Raw genomic sequence first — 16,450 nt, 5'->3', positions numbered from 1 at the left:
TCTCTCTCTCTCTCTCTCTCTCTCTCTCTCTCTCTCTCTCTCTCTCTCTCCAGTGTCAGTGCTGTGCTGGTAGATACCCTGCTGTTCATAGTATTAATTACATGCTGTCTCTCTCTCTCTCCCTCTCTCTCTCCAGTGTCGGCGCTGGGCTGGGTCGCAGCGCAGAGGGAGATCTGAAAGATCAGAAGCTGAGCCTGTGATTGGGACGTGGTGGGGGCGGACGGGGGTCAGGGGTCGGGGGTGGGGGGGTCTCTCCAGGGGTTCAACATGAACAACAAAGAGACCTCCACTGAGCTCACCGGTAAGGGATTCAAACTCCAAACACAGTGGTTTCCAATGGCATCTCGGTTGCTTTTTGTGTATCTTCCCCGTCCTGTCTTTCTGGGTGCACTTGGTCATGCTGCTCCCATGTTGAGTTTTCATTATTTTATTTTTCTCTAAATCTGCTTTGACCTGGATAATCCTAAATGCCTCACTCCATTCAAATCATGTGACAATGTGACTTTTTAACTGTCAGACCCTCCTTCTCTCTCTCTCTCTCTCTCTCTCTCTCTCTCTCTCTCTCTCTCTCTCTCTCTCTCTCCAGCTATCAAGCCGTGCTATCTAAAGAAGACGTAGCTAATTATTAAAATAGTGAGTTTTCAGTTTATCGGTTACTTGTCCTCTTCGGTGACGTATTTCTAGTGATTGATGAGTATCCTGTTTGATCCTGGTTCTCCTTGGCTAGATAGAGAGCTGTCTGCTGTTTCTCAATACTCTGTACCCTACATATATATTCATTCATGCATTTTTTTCTTCCCTTTAGAAAACAATAAACACACGAAGATGTTTTTGCCGAACAAACTCCTGGAATGTGTGCCGAAGTGCACGGCGCTTCCCAAGGAGCGTCAGAGGTGGAACACGAACAAGGTGAGCAAGCGAGCGAGCGAGGGAGCACTCCTACAGCATGCACTGGTCTAGCGCGCACTCGTACACCGCACCCTCGCACAGCTCGCACTCATGTGAAGCCCCCTTGTGCACGGCGCGGACTGGTAGAGGGGCGCATTATCCAGCAGGTTTCATTCGACTTTACGAAGCAGAATCAGTTCATTCTGCAGGGCGATGCAGGACTTTATTTTTTGCCCAGAGCTGTAGCGCTGTCAGATGCAAGTGGATCAATTGTAGCTCATCTTTTAAAGTGTCGTCATTTCCAATATAGGAACGCAGACGTGTGTGTGTGTCTGTGTGTGTGTATGTGTGTTTCTGTGTGTCTATGTGTGTGTGTTTCTGTTTCTGTGTGTGCGTGTGTGTGTGTGTGTGTGTGTATATGTATGTATGTGTGTGTGTGTGTGTGTGTTTCTGTGTGTGTGCGTGTGTGTGTGTGTGTTTCTGTTTCTGTGTGTGTGTGTGTGTGTTTCTGTGTGTGTGCGTGTGTGTTTCTGTTTCTGTGTGTGTGTGTGTGTGTGTGTTTCTGTGTGTGTGCGTGTGTGTTTCTGTTTCTGTGTGTGTGTGTGTGTGTGTGTATATGTATGTGTGTGTGTGTGTGTTTCTGTGTGTGTGCGTGTGTGTGTGTGTTTCTGTTTCTGTGTGTGTGTGTGTGTGTGTGTGTGTTTCTGTTTCTCTGTGTGTGTGTGTGTGTGTGTGTTTCTGTGTGTGTGCGTGTGTGTTTCTGTTTCTGTGTGTGTGTGTGTGTGTTTCTGTGTGTCTATGTGTGTGTGTTTCTGTTTCTGTGTGTGCGTGTGTGTGTGTGTATATGTATGTGTGTGTGTGTGTGTGTGTTTCTGTGTGTGTGCGTGTGTGTGTGTGTGTTTCTGTTTCTGTGTGTGTGTGTGTGTGTGTGTTTCTCTGTAACCTCCAGTAGGTGACTGAATCGTCTCTTGTTATTTTTCCAGGAGATCGCTTCGTACTTAATCACGTTTGATAAGCATGAAGAGTGGCTGTCCTGCTCCCTCAAAACAAGGTAACATTTTTTTAACACTAAAATAAAATTATTCCCACATTAGCGCTAGAGCATTGCTGGCTGGTTTTCAGTGGTCTGAATATTGACCTCACAAAATGATTCAGGGATGGAAATAAGGCTCCCGTTGCATAGCAGTTTGATCCATTCCTGGTTTTGCTATGAGCTGCAGGGCTAGTGTGAGTCTGTAACCCTGCTCAAACTCCTGGCTCCTGATCATTTCAATATTAATAATAATAATAACAGACTTCATTGAGGGGAGTTCTGAACCCCAGGACTGGGTGCAGCAGCAGCAGCAGCAGCAGCAGGGCTAGTGTGAGTCTGTAACCCTGCTCAAACTCCTGGCTCCTGATCATTTCAATATTAATAATAATAACAGACTTCATTGAGGGGAGCTCTGACCCCCAGGACTGGGTGCAGCAGCAGCAGCAGGGCTAGTGTGAGTTATAAATGAACTCCCTGTAGTTCACTGTGTGTCTCTCCCTCCTGATAGACCCCAGAATGGTTCAATCATCGTGTACAACAGAAAGAAGGTGAAGTACCGCAACGACGGCTACTGCTGGAAGAAGAGGAAAGACGGGAAGACGACCAGAGAGGATCACATGAAGCTGAAAGTGCAGGGCATGGAGGTGAGTGGCACCCCCTGCATGGCTCCCCGGGGTCACTGCACTGCTGGCATTTCCGCACAGAAACCTTTTCCATTCCAGATATTTTTTAACATCACTTAATAAAGAGGTGACTGAGCAAAAGTGGGGCTAGAGAGCGGAGTCGAGTTTATCAGGAGACAGCACCTGTTGCTTTTTTCTTTCCTTTTTCATTTTACAGTTTGTTTTTTTTTATGATGGAATGTAATTAATGTGTTATCTGATCTACAGCTCTGGCCCAAGGTTTTGCGTCCCCCTATAGAATTAACACATTCTGCTTCATAAAGTCGAATGAAACCTGCTGAATAATGTGATGTTAACATATTGAATCGCACACCGCTTTGTAGTTTTCCCCGTATACTTAACACAAAATGTGACATTTCGAAATCTAACGTGAAATACTACTGTACTGCTATTATGGTTTCCGGTATAGGCTTATTTTTACGAGATCATTTCTTTGTAATAATAATAATAATAATAATAATAATAATAATAATAATAATAATAATAATAAAGACCACAGTCACGTGGAGCCTGCTAGACTGGCTCCCTGCTGACTCACTCCCTGCCTGTGTCCTGCTTGTGTCCACAGTGTCTCTATGGCTGCTACGTCCATTCTTCCATCGTCCCAACATTCCACAGGAGGTGCTACTGGCTGCTGCAGGTGAGCGAGCTCCCCCCGTCTGTTTCATGTTGGTGGTTAAAGAAAGGGGTCTTGATACCAGGAGGTTCAAATCCCGGCTCAGCCACTGACCCCCTGTGTGTGTGTGACCCTGAGCAAGTCACTGAACCTCCTTGTGCTGCGTCCTTCGGGTGAGACGTAAAACAAACAAGCTCCTATTGGAAGTGACTCTGCAGCAGCAGCGGTTGCATTCAGTTGTTTGCTTTGCTGTGTGTTTAGTTTTCTTTGCTAAAGAAACACTGTGCTATCCCTAATGTGAGGTGCCCCTGTGCTATCCCAATGTGAGGTGCCCCTGTGCTATCCCTAATGTGAGGCGCCTCTGTGCTATCCCAATGTGAGGTGCCCCTGTGCTATCCCTAATGTGAGGCGCCCCTGTGCTATCCCAATGTGAGGCGCCCCTGTGCTATCCCAATGTGAGGTGCCCCTGTGCTATCCCTAATGTGAGGCGCCCCTGTGCTATCCCAATGTGAGGCGCCCCTGTGCTATCCCTAATGTGAGGTGCCCCTGTGCTATCCCTAATGTGAGGTGCCCCTGTGCTATCCCTAATGTGAGGTGCCCCTGTGCTATCCCTAATGTGAGGTGCCCCTGTGCTATCCCAATGTGAGGCGCCCCTGTGCTATCCCTAATGTGAGGTGCCCCTGTGCTATCCCTAATGTGAGGCGCCCCTGTGCTATCCCTAATGTGAGGTGCCCCTGTGCTATCCCTAATGTGAGGCGCCCCTGTGCTATCCCAATGTGAGGCGCCCCTGTGCTATCCCAATGTGAGGCGCCCCTGTGCTATCCCTAATGTGAGGTGCCCCTGTGCTATCCCAATGTGAGGCTCCCCTATGCTATCCCTAATGTGAGGCGCCCCTGTGCTATCCCTAATGTGAGGCGCCCCTGTGCTATCCCAAAGTGAGGCGCCCCTCTCTAAGTCCCGCCTGTTTCTTCCCCGCAGAACCCCGACATCGTGCTGGTGCACTACCTGAACGTGCCAGCCAGCGAGGACGGCTGCAAGGTCTGCGGACCCATCCTCTGCTCCAGCAGCAGCGACCGCAGGGAGTGGCTCAAATGGTCCAAAGAGGAGCTCATCTGCCAGCTCAGACCCATGTGTGAGTGCAGACAGCCAGGCAGACAGACAGACAGACAGACAGACAGAGAGGCAGAGAGGCAGACAGACAGACAGACAGCCAGACAGACAGACAGAGAGGCAGGCAGGCAGGCAGGTCTGGTAAAGCATAGGGAAGCATTATAAAGCACAGAGAGGTGTGGTAAAGCATAAGGAAGCATTGTAAAGCACAGAGAGGTGTGGTAAAGCATAGGGAAGCATTGTAAAGCACAGAGAGGTGTGGTAAAGCATAGGGAAGCATTGTAAAGCACAGAGAGGTGTGGTAAAGCATAGGGAAGCATTGTAAAGCACAGAGAGGTCTGGTAAAGCATAGGGAAGCATTGTAAAGCACAGAGAGGTCTGGTAAAGCATAGGGAAGCATTGTAAAGCACAGAGAGGTGTGGTAAAGCATAGGGAAGCATTGTAAAGCACAGAGAGGTCTGGTAAAGCATAGGGAAGCATTGTAAAGCACAGAGAGGTCTGGTAAAGCATAGGGAAGCATTGTAAAGCACAGAGAGGTCTGGTAAAGCATAGGGAAGCATTGTAAAGCACAGAGAGGTCTGGTAAAGCATAGGGAAGCATTGTAAAGCACAGAGAGGTCTGGTAAAGCATAGGGAAGCATTGTAAAGCACAGAGAGGTGTGGTAAAGCATAGGGAAGCATTGTAAAGCACAGAGAGGTCTGGTAAAGTATAGGGACGCATTGTAAAGCACAGAGAGGTCTGGTAAAGCATAGGGAAGCATTGTAAAGCACAGAGAGGTCTGGTAAAGCATAGGGAAGCATTGTAAAGCACAGAGAGGTCTGGTAAAGCATTGTAAAGCACAGAGAGGTGTGGTAAAGCATAGGGAAGCATTGTAAAGCACAGAGAGGTGTGGTAAAGCATAGGGAAGCATTGTAAAGCACAGAGAGGTGTGGTAAAGCATAGGGAAGCATTGTAAAGCACAGAGAGGTCTGGTAAAGCATAGGGAAGCATTGTAAAGCACAGAGAGGTCTGGTAAAGCATAGGGAAGCATTGTAAAGCACAGAGAGGTCTGGTAAAGCATAGGGAAGCATTGTAAAGCACAGAGAGGTAAAGCATATTAAAAAAACAGGGTAAACTAACCCTTATAAAAGTTTCTCATAGTAAAAGCACAGCAAAGTGTAATTGTGCACACAGAGGCTGTAAACCGACGATGAAAATATAGTTTACAGCCTCAGTACGGCAGTGAAAATGTCAGCGGATGAGAGGAAAATTCAAATTCAGTCGGCTTCGTCAATGAATGAATTTATTTAATTCTTGTTAGTCTTGTTGATTTCTTGTTACAAACCCCGTTTTAATGTGGTTGGCAAACCCAGTGTGGAGACAGAGCTGTGTGCGCAGGGTCTGAGGCTGTTCTGTTGTGTTCCCGTCTTCCCTTCTCTTCAGTTCACGGTGTGAAGTGGACCTGCGGCAATGGCATCGAACAGCTGGTGCAGCAGATTCTGGAGAGTCACCAAGCAAAGCCACAGCCCCGGACCCACACCTGCCTCTGCAGCGGAGACCTGGGTGAGTTGAGGGGAGAGGGGAGAGGGTGAGGGGTGAGGGGTGAGGGGAGAGAGGAGGGGAGGGGGGATGGGGATGGAGGGGGGAGGGGGAATGGGGAGGAGGAGGGAGGAGGGGGGAGAGGGAGGAGGAGGGAGGAGGGGGGAGAGGGGAGAGAGGGATGGTGGGGAGAGGGAGGGGGAGGAGGGAGAGGGGAGGTGTTAGGTATTCTTACATAATAAAAACAATAGACTCAATTAAAATTAGTATTCCTTTTTACTCTCCCTCAATTTATCTGTTTCTCTCCCTCTCTTACTCCCCTTCTCTTCTCCCTCCTTTCCCTCTCTCCATCTCTCCCTGTCTTTCAGGAACCCCGGGTAATATTCCTCACAAGTGCAACAGCACCAAGCACCGCATCATCTCCCCTAAAGTGGAGGAGGTGCGGCCCTGCCCCTCGTACCCTGCCTTGACCGAGGTGCAGAACCTTTCCACGGGCGAGCCAGTGCCAGACACGGACCAGGGAGGGGGTGAGGAGGGAGGAGGAGGAGGGGAGAAGGGGAAGCCAACAACTCAGCAACAACGGCAGCAACAGCATAAGCCCCTGCCTCACAGGGAGGGGGGGAAGGCGCTGGGCGCGCGGATGAGTCCCGGGCTGAGCAGTGCTGGGGAGGGCTCCCCTCTCTCTTACTCCTCCAGCCAGTCCTCTTTCTCCTCCAGCCAGTCCTCCTTCGCCGGCAGCCCCGACTCTGCCCAGAACTCCCCGTCGACCGGCGCCCTCGGCAACGGTCACTACGGGGACCAGCGCGTGCCCGTCGCCGCGGTGACCGGCAGCCTACCTCAGAACGCAGTGATCGTCATGACGACGGGGCTAGGAGGAGGGAGAGGGGGCGGTATGGTGGACAATAATGGGTTGACCCCCAGCCAGCAGCTGATAGCAAAGGCTAACACTGTGGCTGCTGTTAGTACCAGCACCCCCATCTCCCATTCCGCTACCCAGCTCCCCCCGCACCCCAAGCTGGGACCCCCGAGGGCAGCCCCCGTCATCCTAGCCCTGGTCCCGGGCTCCGTCAGCGGGCTAATGCTTTCGGACACCCTGGACGCCAGCATGGAAGTCACTGATAGTGGCCCCACTCCCGCTGTTCCTGCTCCAGCCTCTGTCGGAACACCCCCTCCCGCCCCCGCTGCCTTCGACCCCGACTCCTTCCTCAACAGCCCCAGGCAGGGGCAGACCTACGGGGGCGCCGCCAACCAGGACTCCCTCTCCGTCAGCTTCTGCTCTCCGGCTTCCAGCCGCTCCCCGGGGGTAGTGAGCCTGGGCGAGAGGGAGAGGGAGGAGGAGAGGGAGAGAAGAGGCGGGGAGCTTTCTCATCACCCTGCCTGCTCCTTTACCCCGGCAGCTGGGACCGCTCCAACTCCCACAGCTAACAGCAACAGGATCGCCCACGTTGACACTAACGGTAACGGAGCAGCCCCCTCGCTCTCTGCCGTCGCTCGGATCTCCCCGCACTGTGTTGTAGCCGACTCAGCCACCCCGAAAACCCTTTCCAGCCCGGTCTGCGTCTCTCTCTTCCCTTCCCCTCCTCATCCTGCCTCCCCGTCTTCTAACTCCACTTCCACTTACACAAGCAGCCTGGCAGCCCAAACGTTCCCCAGCGTGCCCCTAAGCCGGGTCTCTCTGGGGCCCAGTAGCCTGGTCGTGGTCGCCACGGCTGCCATACCTTCGGGGCTTAGCCTGGCGGAGAAGATGGGCTGCCTCAGCGACAACCGACGCGGCAAGAGCTCCCAGCCGCCGGTTAAGGGGAACCGGTTTTTCATCCAAGACGACGACGCCGCTGCTGGGGAAATCGGGGTCGGGGGAACGCATCCAGCGCGACACAGGAAGAGGAGTTCCCCCGTCGACGTCAAAAACAGGATCCAGGATTGCTGCAGCTCGGCCGAAGAGGAAAAGCAAAACCCAGCCTTGAACTTCCGAGCCGGCTCCACAGAAGGGGAGACGCCGATGGACACTAACGCTGACCCGGGGAGGCCGAGGGAGCTGGAGGGAGAGGCGGGGGGCAGGGGGCATCTGGAAGGACACTCTCCTCCTCCTCCTTCTTCTTCCTCATCCTCCTCTTCCTCATCACTATCCTCTTGTTCTGCTTCAGCCGGTGCTGGAGCGTCTGAGCCGCGCGGAAACAACGCGACCGTATCGGATCTTTACAGCATCATACAGAGGAGCCTGGGGCCCGCGACCGCTGAGCCCAGTGGCGCCGGAACCGGACTGGGCCTAGGCATGGAGGAGGAGCAGTTCGAGATCTCCTTTGACAACCAGTTTCCGGACCTGATTTCGGAGTTCATCTCGGAGGATGAAGGGAGGCGCGTGGGAGGAGAGCTGTCCTTCTGCACTTCCATTCCTCCTCCTCCTCCCCCTCCTGCTTCTTCTTGCGGTACCACAGTCCAGCCCTTGCCCCTCTCTCTCCCCAACCCCCTACCCCACTCACAGCCTTTTCCCATTATGATATCGTCACCCCCTGCCTGCGTCACCACCCCCACGCTCGCTGGCACCGCAGTTCCCGGACTGGCCCCCGGGGGGAGTTATCACCTGAGCCCGCAGCTGCAGCAGATCTCCCCGCCCCACTTCCTCCCCTACCCTGAGCTGGCCGCCGGGGCTCCGTCGTCCCCTGCTGGAGGGATGGAAGCACGGCAGCCGGTCACCATCACCGATTTTTCTCCGGAATGGTCCTACCCAGAGGTGAGCTGCGTGTTTCACCACAGTGAAGAGTAACGATAGTTTGATTAATTGTGATATATATATGTAGAGATGCATGGGGTAGCGTGTGAGATAAGAAAAAACTTGATTCGAGGTAGCCACCGGACACTTACACAAGACCGCGCGAGTACAATGTGGATGCGTGCTTGTGTAGCCGTGTCAAGGCTAGGTTGTATTGTGGTTATCGGGGTAGCCCAAGAAATGGGCTTGATACCAGGAGGTTCAAATCCCGGCTCAGCCACTGACTCCCTGTGTGTGTGTGTGTGTGACCCTGAGCAAGTCACTGAACCTCCTTGTGCTCCGTCCTTCGGGTGAGACGCAAAACAAACAAGCTCCTATTGGAAGTGACTCTGCAGCAGCAGTTGTTGATGATGCAGAGTTCACCCCCCTGGTCTCTGTAAGTCGCTTTGGATAAAAGCGTCTGCTGAGTGACTCATTAGTAATAGTGCCGTGTGCGGCGCTTGTGTGTTCCCAGGGTGGGGTGAAGGTGCTGATCACCGGGCCCTGGATGGCGGGGAGCGAGCGGTACTCCTGCCTCTTCGACCACATCACTGTCCCAGCCTCGCTCATCCAGTCTGGGGTGCTGCGCTGCTACTGCCCCGGTAGGTACAGCCAGGGATGGGGAAACAAGCTCATGTGTGTCTTATTGAACTCGTAGTAAAACCAGGAATGGAATCAAGCTGCTATGCTGCGGGAGTCTTATTTCCGTCCCTGCTGTACTGAATTAGCTGTGTTTTGCAATGCTTCCCTATGCTTTACCAGACCTCTCTGTGCTTTACAATGCTTCCCTATGCTTTACCAGACCTCTCTGTGCTTTACAATGCTTCCCTATGCTTTACCACACCTCTCTGTGCTTTACAATGCTTCCCTATGCTTTACCACACCTCTCTGTGCTTTACAATGCTTCCCTATGCTTTACCACACCTCTCTGTGCTTTACAATGCTTCTCTATGCTTTACCACACCTCTCTGTGCTTTACAATGCTTCCCTATGCTTTACCACACCTCTCTGTGCTTTACAATGCTTCCCTATGCTTTACCACACCTCTCTGTGCTTTACAATGCCTCCCTGTTCTTTAACACACCTCTCTGTGCTTTACAATGCTTCCCTATGCTTTACTAGACCTCTCTGTGCTTTACAATGCTTCCCTATGCTTTACCATACCTCTCTGTGCTTTACAATGCTTCCCTATGCTTTACCAGACCTCTCTGTGCTTTACAATGCTTCCCTATGCTTTACCAGACCTCTCTGTGCTTTACAATGCTTCCCTATGCTTTACCACACCTCTCTGTGCTTTACAATGCTTCCCTATGCTTGACCATGCTTTCGCTGTGCTTTATTACACTTTGCTGTGCTTTTACTATGGGGAACTATTAAAAGGTTTAGCTAGACTGGTGCAGCCATTTCATTGCAACTTACTGTGCAAATTCATGTCATGGGACACAAAGTAAGACCAGTCGTCTATGTCTATTAGTTGCAGTGTTTTATGTTGACCAACAGGTGGCAGTGTCTTGCCGCAATAAAGCTGCGTTGCTTGGTTTTGTTCCCAGCCTGCCCTGGACTGGAGGGAGCCCCCTTTCTCTCAGGGAGGGAGGGAGGGAGCAGTTCAGTCTCCGTGCCTCAAGCCTGCCCTGGACTGGAGGGAGCCCCCTTTCTCTTAGGGGGGTGAGGGAGGGAGGGAGGGAGCAGTTCAGTCTCCGTGCCTCAAGCCTGCCCTGGACTGGAGGGAGCCCCCTTTCTCTCAGGGAGGGAGGGAGCAGTTCAGTCTGCATGCAGTACTGAGTGCCTGATTGTTTAATACGTCTCTCGTTCCTTGTTTCAGCTCACGAGGCTGGGCTGGTGACTCTACAGGTAGCCCAGGAGAATCACATCATCTCCTCCTCTGTGCTATTTGAGTACAGAGCCCGCAACTCCAAAACCCTGCCTAGCACCCAGATAGACTGGCTGTCCCTGGACGGTGAGTCGATCTTACTGCAGTTTCTCCCAAACCTTTTGAGAAGTGATTCTAAAAATCAATCAATCTTTATTTTATATAGCGCCTTTCATAGTGGACCACCATCACAAAGCGCTTTACAAGATAGTGAGGGACAATGCACATTAAATACAGTGAAATGCAGGGCACAGCACATTATTATTATTATTATTATTTATTTAGCAGACGCCCTTATCCAGGGCGACTTACAATTGTTACAAGATATCACATTATTAAAGGTAAAGTACCTTGCTCAAGGGTACAGCAGCAGTGTCCCCCACCTGGGATTGAACCCACGACTCTCTGGTCAAGAGTCCAGAGCCCTAACCACTACTCCACACTGCTGCCTATTAAATACAAGGATGTGAATTCTAGACATTGTGGATGCGTGTGTCATACAGAATCATACGACTAAGAGTGAAAAACCTGAAATAGCAATTTAGACAGCAGCTAATAACAGATATCAGGCTTGAGCATTAAATGCGAGAGAGAACAAGTGGGTCTTGAGAGTTGATTTGAAGCGAGCGACTGTGGGAGCTGCACACACTGAAGCTGGGAGAGATCTGATCTTCCACTGGTGTAGATTTAATAGTGCAGGTCTTGCTCAGCTGAAGTGAGGGGGGGTGGGGGGGGGGGCTGTCTTCAGTATCCTTGTCTGCTCCGAGTCACAAGCGCGTGTTCCTCTGCTCCACCGGTCTTCTGATCCACACGGATTATCCTGCCATCCCCATTCTCGTCTCATTAACATTCCTGGACCGTGAATGTGAGGTTTAAACTCATCCCTCTGCAGCGGCGCCAGACAGCAGCTAGAGAGAAGCCAGATTTAGAAAATGCTGAAAGAAACTTAGCGAGTTCAAAGACAAGTGTTTCCACTAGATGTTTTTCTCAGCGTCTTCAGTGTAAATTCAATGGCTAACGTTTCCACTAGAAGTCTTTCTCAGTGTCTTCAGTGTAAATTCAATGGCTAACGTTTCCACTAGAAGTCTCTCTCAGTGTCTTCAGTGTAAATTCAATGGCTAACGTTTCCACTAGAAGTCTTTCTCAGTGTCTTCAGTGTAAATTCAATGGCTAACGTTTCCACTAGAAGTCTTTCTCAGGGTCTTCAGTGTAAATTCAATGGCTAACGTTTCCACTAGAAGTCTTTCTCAGCATCTTCAGTGTAAATTCAATGGCTAACGTTTCCACTAGAAGTCTTTCTCAGTGTCATCAATTGGTCCAGACATTGGCCTATATTTCCCATTGTTTGTAAATCACAGGCAAATGACTTCCTCCGTTCATGACAGGGGGACTAACAGTGTAAAAAACGGGGCCTCCTTGAGAGAGACAGCGTGTCTTTGAACTTGCTGTCTCTTTCAGCACTGTTGACTGTTTGATAGCTGTGGAGGAGAGGCTGCAGAGAGGCTGATGGGTGTGGTGATGCTCTCACACTTCAGCAGGTCCTTGACTCTGTCGATAAGTCTGCTTTGTTTTTACAGATGAATTATTATTATTATTATTATTATTATTATTATTATTATTATTATTATTATTATTATTATTATTATTATTTAGTCATTTAGCAGACACACATACCAGAGCGACTTAGAGTCATGCGTTGGAGAGAACTGTCTCTCTCTCTGTATCTCTGTCTCTCTCTCCTCTGTCTGTATCTCTGTCTGTCTCTCTTCTCTGTCTGTATCTCTCTCCTTCTCTCACTCTATCTCTCTCACTCTCTCCTCTCTGTCTGTCTGTATCTTTGTCTCTCTCTTTGTGTCTGTCTCTCTCTCTCTCCTCTCTGTCTCTGTCAGTATCTCTGTCTCTTGCTCCTCTCTCTGTCTGTATCTCTCTGTCTCTCTCGCTGTCCTTTTTCTGTATCACTATCTCTCCCGCTCGTTCTCTCTCTGTCTGTATCTCTCTGTTTCTCTCCTCTCTGTACCTGTTTCTGTCTGCCTCTCTCTCCTCCTCTCTCTGTCTTCTCTCCTTTCTGTCTGTATCTCTCTCTCTGTCTCTGTTTCTTCTCAGAGAGGAATGATATGACAGGCAGGCAGACGGATAGACTGACAGACGGACAGAAACGGCAGCACCAGACTTGTTGTGCAACATGTTTACCAACTCGACAGATTCGAAGAGGGAGGGGGGGGGTGGAAAAAAACTAATACAACAAGCATGAACTTCAAGAAGTGGCAGCGTGTGCTTGTGCTTGTGCTTGTGTGTGCGTGTGTGGTTTGGTTTGGTTGGTATTTTGGTGATCTAGGGTTACACCAGTGGAGGGGGTAGAGGGGGTGGAAAGACTGAGCCCGGGATATTCTGGGTCTGTTTATTTTGAGCTGCGAAAAACCGATGACGACCAGGAACTCCCTGTGAGCAACAGACATTCACTGCACTGACCGCAGCTCTGCAGGTCAGCCAGACGCGGAGAGGGAGAGGGAGAGAGAGGGAGGGAGAGACGGAGAGTGAGAGTGAGAGAGGGAGGGGGAGAGAGAGAGAGCGCTTCTTTAATAAGCTGTACTCCCTGCAAAGGATGGGACTAAGACTCCTGTTACATAGCAGTTTGATCCGTTCCTGGTTTTGCTGTGAGTTTAATAAGAGTAACACTGGCTAACCGGCTCGTCTTAAGACCTGTAAGGGAGAAACTGCTATGCAATAGGAGTCTTATTTCAATGCCTGCCCTGAGGGAACACGAAGCCACTTTTTCAGGAGCAGCGGCTTGAAACCTGGTTCCAGGAGTCCTAGTTTGAGGTTTGCTGTATCAAACCCCCCCAAGTCTCCCCTGGTGTGCCACACAGGGGCCTGAAACCTCGTCTCCTGAAACCAAGTTCCAAGCCGCACAGGGGCTCCGTGTTCCCTCGACTTTATGGTATTTACTGTAGTTTGCCATGTTTATTAAAATGCTTACCTGTGCATCCACTCTGCTTTGTTACTGTTTTATTCCCCTTTCCTAATAAGATCTACCCTCCCTCCCTCCCTCCCTTCCCTCTCTGCTCTGCATGGTTAGCGCAGTGTGCTGCTCTCGTCCCCGTCATCGCCTCTAATCCCTCCTGAAGGAACAGAAGGGTTCAGGTTTCAAAGGCTGAGCAGCCGTACGGGGGGCCAGCTGGAAAGCCCCTAACTCCAGGAGCCCGAAACCTCCTGGCGTCATCCCTTACCATTACCCTCACTGAGAACCTGGTTTAAACTGGTCGCAGCGATGGAGTGAATCTGTACACAGTAACCCTGTACTGTAGCTACAAATGATGAAAAGTAAACTTAAATTGTTCAATCAAATATTATGGTAGTGGGGGGCAGGGGGGCGCAACTATAGCTGTCTTGCATGCTGCTATACCCCCTCCCCCCCGCACCCCCCCTCATCCCCCCCTAATCCCCCCCTAATCCCCGTTGTTTTCCTTGACAGGCTTGTTCTTGTCAACAGTATTCGTGTTTTATAGCTCAGAGGAGGGGGCTCCATTATAAATCTGTCACTGTTAGCAATTAACTGGTCTGGATGCCTGCCTGCCTGTGTGTGTGTGTTAACCTGCCACAGCTCAGAGATCCAAGTTTTATAAATATGCAGTGATCAAGTAGCCTGGTTACCAGGAGGAATATTGACTAGTGCTGCTGGCACTACTCTTTTTAAAAAGTACTAAAAGCACAGCAAAGACTGGTGAAGCATAGGGGAGCATTGTAAAGCATGGAGAGGTCTGGCAAAGCATAGGGAAGCATTGTAAAGCACAGAGAGGTCTGGTAAAGCATAGGGAAGCATTGTAAAGCACAGAGAGGTGTGGTAAAGCATAGGGAAGCATTGTAAAGCACAGAGGTGTGGTAAAGCATAGGGAAGCATTGTAAAGCATGGAGAGGTCTGGCAAAGCATAGGGAAGCATTGTAAAGCACAGAGAGGTCTGGTAAAGCATAGGGAAGCATTGTAAAGCACAGAGAGGTCTGGTAAAGCATAGGGAAGCATTGTAAAGCACAGAGAGGTGTGGTAAAGCATAGGGAAGCATTGTAAAGCACAGAGAGGTGTGGTAAAGCATAGGGAAGCATTGTAAAGCACAGAGAGGTGTGGTAAAGCATAGGGAAGCATTGTAAAGCACAGAGAGGTCTGGTAAAGCATAGGGAAGCACTGTAAAGCACAGAGAGGTCTGGTAAAGCATAGGGAAGCATTGTAAAGCACAAAGAGGTCTGGTAAAGCATAGGGAAGCATTGTAAAGCACAGAGAGGCATGATTAAGTATATTAATAAGCATGGCAAACCAGGATAAACTATGGTATTATGGCAGAGTACAACCATGGAAAAGACAGAGACAGATACTCCAACACATACACACAGAGAGACGCGCGCACACACACACACACACACACACACACACACACACACAGAGTCAGTATCTCTCAGCAGCTGGTGCTGTGGCTTTGAGACTGAGCTCATTAAGAGATAAGAAAACTTCCCAGGACTGGAGGGAGCGGTGGTGTTGAGAGGGTGCGTCAACAGCGTCTCTCTCAGTCAGTGTGCCACCTTTATCCACGTTTCACTCCACATTCTCACCCCCCTGGTACAGTTTGCATTGTGACACAACCCCGACCCCTCTCTCTCTCTCTCTTCCTCTCCCTCTCTCTCTCTCTCTCTCTCTCTCTCCTCTCCCTCTCTCTCTCTCTCTCTCTCTCTCTCAGAGTACAGCATGTCTAGGTACATCCCCTGGTACAGTTTGCATTGTGACACAACCCCGACCTCTCTCTCTCTCTCTCTCCCTCTCTCTCTCTCTCTCTCTCTCTCTCTCTCTCTCTCTCTCTCTCTCTCTCCCTCTCCCTCTCCCTCTCCCCCTCTCTCTCTCTCTCTCTCTCTCTCTCTCTCTCTCTCTCTCTCTCTCTCTCTCTCTCTCTCTCTCTCTCTCTCTCTCTCTCTCTCAGAGTACAGCATGTCTATGAGTTATTTTAATCCTGATCCCAGAGTTAGAGGGGGAGCTGCAGGAGCACTTCCCAGTATAGTTTGTCATAATGCAGTAAAGGGCCTCACGGTGCCTCCTCCCAGTCTCTCCAGCTCTCCATTTAAGACATTCCATACCACCCCCCCACGCTCCCTACCTACTCTCCTCCCGACTTTTGTTTTTTGTCCTCGTTTTCACAACGCCGTCAACGTTTGTTCTCGACAGCAGAATTCCAGCTGAGCAAAGAGAACAGGAAGCAGGAGCTGAGGGGAGGAGGAGAAGGAGGAAAGAAAGGGGGAGAGAGAGAGGAGAGGAGGAGGGACTCATAATTAATTTATCAGGACAGCAAAAACGGGGGCAGTAGCAACCGAGCTGGAAGAGGACGAGCAAGCTGCAGTTTTGGCAGCAGAAGAAACTTTTGGACAATTTTTTTTTATTTTTTAAAGCCTGGGAACTGCTGCTTCCTTTTATAAAAAAATGTGTCTCGAGCAAGACAACAGATTTAACTCCTTAACGAACTCCGATTCACCCGCAAGACTCTCCGCCATTCCCTTTCGAAGATGATCACTATTGATATTTATTTATTAGGTATATATTTTAACTGCAGAGCTGGATTCTGGATGAAGGATTCTGACTTGCTGGACTTGTCTTTGAGCGGCTGATTCCTGAACTCTTAATTCATTCATTCGTTACATTATCAGGTATACATTTTTATTTTGTATCGAAGGGACTGGATCACTGCATAAAAAGGAGTTTCCGACACCCAAAACTGAAAAAAGAGGGGAGGGGCTTACAATGAAGAGGTGATCGTAGGACCGCGATTATCACCCCCCTCCCCTCCCCTGCGTTACCCCTGCCCCCCCCCCCACCTATTATTAAAAGTGTGGAAAGCGATTCTTGCTCATTACTGTGGGAAACGATGGAACAGGACAGAAAAGGTAGGTGCAGACTTAGACACAAACAGCAGGAAAGCTCCGAGATTTTGTTCGGCTGTTTATATATATA

At 50.2% G+C, this 16,450-nt stretch overlaps 1 protein-coding gene across 6 annotated transcripts in view; it reads left to right on the top strand.

Annotated features, from left to right (window-relative positions):
• Window positions 1–234: 234 nt before the first annotated feature.
• The window catches only part of LOC117967966 (calmodulin-binding transcription activator 2-like), a 40,420-nt gene continuing 24,204 nt past the window's right edge, over window positions 235–16,450 (top strand). For all 6 annotated transcript variants that reach the window (XR_009319964.1, XR_009319963.1, XM_059015316.1 and 3 more), the window contains exons 1-10: window positions 235–301; window positions 806–909; window positions 1,872–1,939; window positions 2,430–2,565; window positions 3,173–3,244; window positions 4,199–4,352; window positions 5,753–5,872; window positions 6,217–8,579; window positions 9,073–9,199; window positions 10,420–10,554. Coding sequence is in view for 4 of the 6 variants with exons in the window: in XM_059015316.1 (XP_058871299.1) it covers window positions 268–301; window positions 806–909; window positions 1,872–1,939; window positions 2,430–2,565; window positions 3,173–3,244; window positions 4,199–4,352; window positions 5,753–5,872; window positions 6,217–8,579; window positions 9,073–9,199; window positions 10,420–10,554 (3,313 nt within the window). In the remaining 2 variants the exon portion in view is untranslated. The remainder of the gene's footprint in view (window positions 302–805; window positions 910–1,871; window positions 1,940–2,429; window positions 2,566–3,172; window positions 3,245–4,198; window positions 4,353–5,752; window positions 5,873–6,216; window positions 8,580–9,072; window positions 9,200–10,419; window positions 10,555–16,450) is intronic.

This window comes from Acipenser ruthenus, chromosome 50, assembly GCF_902713425.1.
Source record: "Acipenser ruthenus chromosome 50, fAciRut3.2 maternal haplotype, whole genome shotgun sequence".
Taxonomy (NCBI): domain Eukaryota; kingdom Metazoa; phylum Chordata; class Actinopteri; order Acipenseriformes; family Acipenseridae; genus Acipenser; species Acipenser ruthenus.
This window is presented reverse-complemented; position numbering and strand designations above follow the sequence as displayed.